Source organism: Mercurialis annua, linkage group LG8 (genome assembly GCF_937616625.2).
Source record: "Mercurialis annua linkage group LG8, ddMerAnnu1.2, whole genome shotgun sequence".
Lineage (NCBI taxonomy): Eukaryota > Viridiplantae > Streptophyta > Magnoliopsida > Malpighiales > Euphorbiaceae > Mercurialis > Mercurialis annua.
This window is the reverse complement of record NC_065577.1, coordinates 17,003,077-17,012,327: the sequence shown is the minus strand read 5'-3', so window position 1 is coordinate 17,012,327 and position 9,251 is coordinate 17,003,077. Positions and strand designations below refer to the sequence as shown.

The following is a 9,251-nucleotide window of genomic DNA, read 5'->3' as shown; positions in this document are numbered from 1 at the left end:
AAAGCACAAGAAACACAATTTCATTATTTTCTCTCTCCTCTTTATTTAATTCCCTATTTCTCTCAGCTCCATAATCGCCTTTGTCTCCGTCTCCTCGGTGTCTCCGCTTGTAGTCTCCGCCGGTCTCTCCATCATCATCTTCGCCGGCCTCTCTGTCGTTGTTTAAAGGCTTTAATAATCTAAATTTAAAGAAATGCATTATCTGGTAAATTAATCGATTCCCTTAATCTGGATTTGGTGATCTTTTGATGTCGTGAAAGATTTCCATCGCTATTAGCGGTGGTTGGATGCAGCGGCGACTGTACTCTGATGTTCCATTCTTTTATGACAAATTTAGTGCCATGGGGCGCTTTCCATCTGGATTTCTCGAGCAACTCCGACCCAGAGTCAGGGCGTTTCCGTATGGCAGATGGGAAGAAATGGCGGTGCCGATATAGGAAAAATTACATCGAGGAAAGCAACGAGAAACAATTTCGCAGCGGCGGTGGTCGGCATAGATGTAATTGACTTTTTTTTCGAGAAATAGATGTAATTGATTTAACGGGAAGAATAACAACAGCTCCGATGATGAATTTGGTGTTTTTGGCAATTGTTTTGGTGAGTCAATTCACAACGGATCATTTGGCCCTCTGATATTCTCAGAGTAAGTATCAAAACTTGAGTTTTTTGCATAAATTTTAGCTTTTCCAATTCAAATAGCAAGAAATGTATGTCTGTGTTAGTTTGTTGATGGAAGCAACCAACTTGAAGCGGTTCCGTGAACGACTATCTGATGTTAAGGGTTACTATGTTCCAATGGTTATAGATGAGCTTTCATGCAAGAGAGTATTAACTACAAAACTTATTTCTGGTAATGCCTTTTTCTTTACTGAAGTTAATATTTTGAAATTAATTTGGATTCAGTAATCGTTTCAATAAGAGCTGTATTATGAATGCTCATTAACAACGTAAATAGAAAACTTAAGTAGAACTAGTATAGGCTTACAACTTTACTTTGCACGAGAATTGTAAAATAGAATTTCAAGAAAGATGGATGAACTTGCGCCAAAATGAAACATGTGCTAGCTGCTATGCATTAAAATGTGAGAAGAGGTTAAGATAAGTGATATGAATTTGATATGTTATGTGCAACTTTTAATTCATCAGATAACTGTCCTCTCCTATCTCGCTTAGCCTTTAAAACAAAATGAACTTTGCATCTTTCTGTGGCTACTCTGCAACCTGAAATTAAGATCCTTGTTTTTTTCTGGCTATTTTCATCAGTAAATTGGGAACTTTGGTTTTTTTTTAATGCAGGAATTCTTATTGATAAGGTGGCCTTACTGAATCAAGAAACTCGTAATTATGTCGGGACAAAGTTGTTAGATTTCACATTGATGGAGTTATTTGTATTCCGATTTATGCAGGCGAGCCCTTAATTATTGCATGTCAATGTAGGTTTACATTATGTTCTAATTCTTACATTTTTCATACATTTTAAGTCAATGAAAAATTGTGTTGATTTTATATTGATTTTCGGATGATATTTTGTAACAGTTTACAACATGTAATATCAGGAATTAAACCCAATATCTAGCAGATTTTTTTGCATTTTTTTGCTAATTTCAGTCAGGCATTTAATTTTTTAAAATTAGAGTTTGTGTTAATTTTATGTTGATTTTCGGTTTATATTTTGTCGATTTTAGCATTGGTGAAAATAATAATAATATTATTAAATCATTATAATATTACAGTGTTGATATTCTGTTGATATTGTGTTGATGTTCGGTTGATATTTGAATGATTTTAACATTGGTAAAAAAGGATATTGTACGTGAAATAAAGTAATAAAAATTAAAATTAAAATTAAATAATGCTGGAAAAATAAAAACTAGTGTTAGAAAAATTTAAAAATTTAAATTAGTTAGTTTATTATATGTTGATTTTGTGTTGATTTTATATTGATATATGAAAAAAATATTAAAATTAAATATATGATAAAAACAAATGCTAATTAATTATGAGCAAAACTAAAAATAAAAAATATAAAAAGTAAAAGTTTTATTGATATTATGTTGATATTATGTTGATTTTGTGTTGATTTTTGAGATAGACAAATGATGCATTAATCTTTGATTGAAATTTTTTTATTGCAGCACTAGTTGTAGGATGAAGGCCTACTTATCAGCTAATTGGAAGTAATATAACTCAATTAAATTTTAATTTTTAAGCTTATTTGTCTTCTTCAAAGGGTTTAGAATCGGTGCCTGAGCAGCGAGAGCAGGAGCAACCAGTCAATTTAGACTCCATTTGGTGAAATTGTAAAGTTGAACAAACTAAAATCTTTTTATTTTTGTTTGATTATGTTCATGAAAATCATACAAAGATGGTTTTACAAATGCAAAATGTGAAACATTAATTGTTTGATAAGATGGGTAGTTAGTTATGTAAAATGTAAACATTTGCCGATTTTGTGTTGATTTTATTTTAATTTTTGGTTGAGATTTTGTTGATTTAAGTATGGCTGAAAAAGATAATAATAATATTAATTTATTAAAATATCACAATGTTTATATCATGTTGAGATTTTGTTGATTTAAGTATGGCTGAAAAAGATAATAATAATATTAATTTATTAAAATATCACAATGTTTATATCATGTTGACATTTTGTTGACGTTTGGTTGATATTTGGATAATTTTAACATTAGTAAAAAAAGACATTGTACGTGAAATAAAATAAAAATAAATTGAAATAATGCTGGAAAAATAAAACATAATGTTAAAAAAATAAAAAATTTAAATTAGTTAGCTTATTATGTTGATTTTGTGTTGATTTGATGTTGATATATGAAAATAATTAAAATTAAATATATAGTAAATAACAAATGCTTATTAATTATGAGCAAACAATAAAGATAAAAAAATATAAAAAGTAAAAAATTAGTATTAAAAAAGGTTTTAAAAATTAATATTACCCAGTTTTTTTAAATGTTGTTGATATTAAGTTGATATCGTGTTGATATTAAAATTGACGAAAAATTTGAAAATAAATACTACCCATTTAATAATGTTGATTTTGTGTTGATCTTAAAACTGACGAAAAACGTCAAAATCCAAAAAACGTCAAAATAAAAATAAATTTTTTGAATATACTATAAATTAAACCAAATATCAACCTAAACTTAACAAAAAAAAAATAATTTATCATTATCCAATATCAGTCTCAATTTAATTTCTTTATTTTTAGTTTATATTACGTACAATAACGTTTTTTTTATTATGCTAAAAGCAATAAAATATCAACTGAAATCAACAAAATATCAATACAAAATCAACATAAAATTAGCAGTCTAACATTGTAATTATTCAAAAATGTCAATAATTCACATTTAAATAGCTGATTGTAAACAATATCACTACATTTAATTATATAATAAACTACATTTATTGTTATTGACAAAAAACAAAAAAAGCCAAAAACATAAAACACACAAAAAAAGTTAACTATCGAGACGACCACGGGAATTGTTCTTTCTACGGCAGCATGTGCCTAGTAACTCGATCAGTATGTTCTGATGACATCCTATATAATTGTAAGATCACTGTTTTGACGGGGCAAGAACTCCTCATTTACAGTGATATTAGATTTGAAGTTCTCGTCTCTTGTACAACAAACTTACATCATATCACCTGCGAAACCAAAAAGAGTTAATATTCAATACGTGCAAAAACACACGGAACTTTTAAAATGTCCTGCAATAACATTAATATGTCCAATCATCACTTTTTATGAAATGATACTAAATCAATGATACACTAACTATGTTTCCATACATCGTGAATAGAGATTCCAACACATAGCATTTTAAAAGATGGATCATTGCACACAATATATGCCATGACAACTCTTATCAAGGTTAATAAAATATTCCTAACCATTCAATTAAACTGAAAGCAAGAATAAAATTCCACATAATGTTATCATCAATAAAAAAGAGAAACATAGAGAAACAGGGGAAAGACAGGTTTAATCATAAATTTAATGCCAATTAGCTAGCTGACTATGCCCAATAAAATAATATGTAAAAAAATGCTTCAATATTCAACTAAACAATGATAAATGACAATAAGGGAACTCACTTGCCATGGTAGCAGAAGCATTTAAAACTTGTCCATCTTCAACAAATTAAAACGCCAAAACCTTCAAAAAATTTGGTGGCAGTGGCACCAAAAGAATAGAGTTCAACTCCGTCATTTCTCAGCAACATAAATTAAATAACCAAAGAAGGCATGGTATATCATAGTTCAGAGCATTTACTGTTACTAACAAAAAAGCCAAAAAGCCAAAAATATAAAAACACATAAAAAAGTAAGTCATTATCTAGACGACCATGGGGATTGTGATTTCAACAGCAACATGCGCCCAGTTACTCGAGTAGTATGTTCTAATGACATCATATATAATAGTGAGATCCACCATTTTGACGGGCAAGAACTCCTCATATACATTGATATTAGATTTAAAGTTCTTGTCTCTGGTACAACAAAAATATATCATATCACCTGCGAAAACAAAAGAAGTTGGCATTCAATACGTGCAAAAACACACGAAACTTTTAAAAAGTCTAGCAATGACATTAAAGAATGAAACAATCTTCTGCCTTAGCTGATATGTAGTCAAACAAGAGAGCGTAAAAGGATCCAATCATATAGAATGATACACATAGCTACAATTCCAATACAATAGTCGTTGTCGCAATCTTCTCGTTTGCTCAACTAATTTCCCCAATTACTATGACTATTCAAAAATGTACCATGAACCTTAAAAATGATTTAAAATGATTCATAAATACTCACCGCCAGCTAACATTACTACAAGATCAGCAGTAGAGAGTTCAAACAAAACAGAATATAGACACAAAAAGAATGCAGTGTAAAAGAAGCTAAAGATCCGATGATTATGCTTAAGCTGCCAATTTTCAGTGTATAGCGGCTAAAGATCTGTTGATTGTTCAATAAAGAAACAGAAAAATGCAGATGAAGAGTAAATCATTAGAAGAGTGCATAATGTACAGTTTAGGCAACATAATGCAGAAAATAGCGCTTAGAAATTTGACAAACTTAATGGTTCATCGCCTAAAGTAAAGGTACTTGGAAGTAGTTTAAGATCTCAGAATAGATTCCAAGCTAGCAACGCCCTTTTGGAATTGGAGCTTTTTTGTTAGATTGGCATTAGGAAGGGAAAGATCAAACCCTAATTTGATCACTATCAATTTAATAACAGGAATTCACTAACAAATTTCAAAATTCAAATCAAACAAAGAGACATCAATTATTTAGAGAATGATGGAGAAGAGAAAAGAAATCGTTGTTCTACCTTCTACCGCTGTTGTGATGCCTTCTCTGCCGCTTCCGTTCTTCCTTCTCCGCTGTTGCCATTCTGCCTCATTATAGTTCAGCTATTGCCGCTATTGATGTTCCATCTGCACCATCGTTCTGTTGCATCCGCCGCCGTTTCATCTTCGCCATCATTTTGTTGCCTCCGCCGTGGCTTAGTCTTCACCATCGTGGAGAAGATAGAAGAAAGCGACCATGGTGAGAAAAAACAGAAGAAATCGTAGAAAAGAAAAGAATATAAAAATTAGGTATAAAAAAGAAAACTAAATTGGTGCTTAATGTAAAGATTTAAAACCAACGCTATAGAAGTAAATGTTTCATAGAAAACAGTAAAACGTATAAAAAGCCCAACTTTTTTTATCTACCAAGCAAACATGAAAGTTTATTCTCACTTTTTATATTTGTTAGGCATCATCTCTTTTATTACAGAGGTCATTAAAATACATATATCATGCATTATAAAACATAATAAAATATATAAAATCAAAAAACCTGTTGTAACATTGATACCGATTGTTGAATCTTTGGTACCAATTGTCGTGACCGGTTCTTGACCGGATTGGTATGCGCAGCGGAATCGAAACCATTGGTAGGTATTTAATAATGAATTTGATCAACAAATAACAATATAGCAAAATAATAAATAACACAAGAGATTTACGTGGTTCTGCTTTAAAGCGTACATCCACGGGCGAAAGATTCGAGCCATCCACTAATTATAAAAAAGAGTACAAAATTGGTGGAGAATAACCAAATAGAGAACATCTCTAGTAAATATGCCCTTAGAAGAAAAACCCACAAAGTGTTTCTCTCTCTACAAGAAGTACCCAAAAGGGTAAGAATTAACTTATATTTCTCACATCAACACACCCCCTTTTCCCCTTATTCACATCAATGTCTACATTGTGTGTTCGGGTTTTGGTGTCTTCTAAAAGGTGAATAAGGTAGTGTATATATAGTGAATAAATTGTCTACATGGCATTAGGAATATTAATCCTAATTGGATTTATACTTCCTAGTTAGCCAATGATAACAAAGTTATCCTTCTCCCAAACACTTCATTAATAGAGTCCTAATACAAATAGGAATTAGAATTCTAGGCATATTCCAACAGTCATTTAAGTCCAAACTGAATTTATTCCAAAAGAGGTTCTTTGAGGAGGACCATACAAGCTTCAAGAACGTCTTGAACTTGCTGAAACCAAAATGACTGAAGATTTACTATCTTCGGGTGTATCAATCAAAATTTCACGAAGCTTCGAATTTTGTTGGTCTTAAAACTGATACCAGAAACAAACGTCATTAGTAGCCTATAATGATTAAATCAAAAAACAAATGTTGAGGTCGTAGCATATCCCTTAATCTTCATAAGTCGACCAACCCAATGAGCATACATCACAAGTGCAACATCCAATCTCACTTCATTGCCAGATAACCCATAAAACTCGTAGTTTTATATATTGAGATACCAGACATGTGCATATAGAAATCATGTTGAACATTCATTATTGCTCTAACCGTCTCATTATGCATCTTGCCCTTGACTGAACCAATATCACAAAATTCTGCATGTATTGACCGTTACCCATAACTACACTCCACTATCAACTCAGTTGTAGACGGAAAACCAATCGAAATTGGCACATATGTGATATGAACAACCTGAATCTGCATAAATTTTAGATAAAAAATATTCTGCCTATCTCCAAACAAATTGGCTTATGAGCGATTCAATAGTGACGCCGTTTCAAATTACAAACGTTGTAATCCATCTTGTGTCTAAGATTGCTACTTAATCAAAACAAAATCTCTTTTGCAATGTCATGATTTTATCAAAATCTGACTATGCCCAAACGAACTCTTCATTCAACAAACTCTTAAAAGAAATTTTTATATTCAAATCACTAATAGAAATTCATGAGAGTATAAAGAGATTACCCCAATCATTCATCTTACAAAGGCTCTATAAAATCCTCAAATAGTTGTGTGTTTAGAAAAGTCATACCTTTTTTCTTTGTAGTTTAAAGTAGCATATTAATCTCCATCATAAAAATCTCCTAAAGAATTTTAATACCCAAGTCTGTCTTCAATTGACGACTTTCGGCACTTCCAAATTTGGTGGCTTCTCTATCTCCAGATAATCTTCTTGTGTCAAGTAATTTCGTCTTGCGAAATCCTCCAAATAATACTTTGCCATAATAATTATAATTCAAAATTAAATCTGAAAACCAAATTGGCTCCGATACCAATTGTTGTAACATTGATACCGATTGTTGAATCTTTGGTACCAATTGTCGTGACTGGTTCTTGACCGGATTGGTATGCGCAGCGGAATCGAAACCATTGGTAGGTATTTAATAATGAATTTGATCAACAAATAACAATATAGCAAAATAATAAATAACGCAAGAGATTTACGTGGTTCTGCTTTAAAGCGTACATCCACGGGCGAAAGATTCGAGCCATCCACTAATCATCAAAAAGAGTACAAAATTGGTGGAGAATCACCAAATAGAGAACATCTCTAGTAAATATGCCCTTAGAAGAAAAACCCACAAAGTGTTTCTTTCTCTACAAGAAGTACCCAAAAGGGTAAGAATTAACTTATATTTCTCACATCAACACACCCCCTTTTCCCCTTATTCACATCAATGTCTACATTGTGTGTTCGGTTTTTGGTGTCTTCTAAAAGGTGAATAAGGTAGTGTATATATAGTGAATAAATAGTCTACATGGCATTAGGAATATTAATCCTAATTGGATTTATACTTCCTAGTTAGCCAATGATAACAAAGTTATCCTTCTCCCAAACACTTCATTAATAGAGTCCTAATACAAATAGGAATTAGAATTTTAGGCATATTCCAACAAAACCAATTGTCAATTAGTAAACAATTATATAAAAATTATTTAATAACTTAAAAGAGAACAATAAAATTTAGTAATGAAAATAATATCACAGATTTAAAATAAAAATTTGACATAACTTACAAAAAATTAAAACTAAACACACTTCTTTAATTAGCAAGGGAGCAATTTCTTCATCTCCGTAATATCATCGAGGATTGCCAAGAACTCTTACTCCAATAGCTTTCTTCGGAAAACTATACATGAAAAAATTAAACAAATAAAATCAGCATAATAAGACGTAAAATAAATGCAAGATCAAAACAATGAATATTTATAACAAACAGTTTAGAATGTATATAACCTTTAGATATTAAGTTTCTTGTAAATCTCAAACTCATGTATTTTTAGATAGTAACTTACAATTTTTGAAACAATTAATTACTCTTATAGCAAAATATTATAGATTTGTAATAGGCCTAATTACTTAACAAATTCTCACCTTATAATATTTATTCGTTTATACCCTGACCTAGATAAAAATTCATTTGTACCATTTTTTTGATTTTTCATTTTCATCTCTATCCTAAAGAGCTAATTTGACCTCTTTTCATTTGGAAAAATATTCAAAATGATCTCTTATATTTAACTTATATTATAAATAAACATTAATACTATTAATTATTTATAATGTTTTTATCCTTTAATTAATTTAATTGTCAAAAATTTAAATTTTAGGGTAGAGATAAAAACGAAAAATTAAAAAAAAAGTACAAATGAACTTTTACCTACGTGAGGGTATAAACGAAACAATATTACAAAAATTACTCCTAATGACAAGTTATAATGTTTTGTACTTTTGTTAGAATTAGAATCATTTTTCAATTAGAATTAGATTCCCATCCAATATTTCAACTGTATTTCATGATAGAATTCTATGTATACTAAAATTTATAATTATCCAAATTTTGGTGATCATGTATTATTTAATGTAGAAATCAAAATAATATACATAATGTACTGTA

General features: G+C 30.3%; 1 protein-coding gene and 1 long non-coding RNA gene across 4 annotated transcripts; one reads left to right on the top strand and one right to left on the bottom strand.

The window, feature by feature from the left end:
• LOC126659855 (protein ABC transporter 1, mitochondrial-like) lies at nt 1-2,492 on the top strand. 3 transcript variants are annotated; one of them, XR_007635118.2, is made up of 3 exons: nt 1-850; nt 1,297-1,433; nt 2,231-2,492. XR_007635118.2 is itself a non-coding variant. In XM_050353177.1 (2 exons), the coding sequence occupies exons 1-2, from the start codon at nt 706-708 to the stop codon at nt 1,416-1,418; spliced, it is 267 nt and encodes an 88-aa protein (XP_050209134.1). In that variant the 5' UTR covers nt 3-705; the 3' UTR covers nt 1,419-1,506. The 3 variants fall into 3 exon arrangements, 1 of the variants encoding a protein (XP_050209134.1); XR_007635117.2 differs by having other exon boundaries at nt 2,136-2,492; XM_050353177.1 differs by lacking the exon at nt 2,231-2,492 and having other exon boundaries at nt 3-850; nt 1,297-1,506.
• An 852-nt stretch (nt 2,493-3,344) lies between these two features.
• LOC126659731 (uncharacterized) lies at nt 3,345-5,657 on the bottom strand. Its single transcript, XR_007635059.2, has 3 exons — nt 5,360-5,657; nt 4,123-4,545; nt 3,345-3,672 (listed from the first exon to the last, which is right to left on the bottom strand). It is a non-coding gene; the product is annotated as an uncharacterized LOC126659731 (long non-coding RNA).
• Between the last annotated feature and the right edge of the window lie 3,594 nt (nt 5,658-9,251).

Excerpts from the sequence above, each read along its gene's own strand:
- LOC126659855 (XM_050353177.1), top strand. The coding sequence starts at position 706 with ATGTATGTCTGTGTTAGTTTGTTGATGGAAGCAACCAACTTGAAGCGG. Across the intron at positions 851-1,296 it reads AACTACAAAACTTATTTCTG|GAATTCTTATTGATAAGGTG; the intron begins GTAATGCCTTTT and ends TTTTTAATGCAG.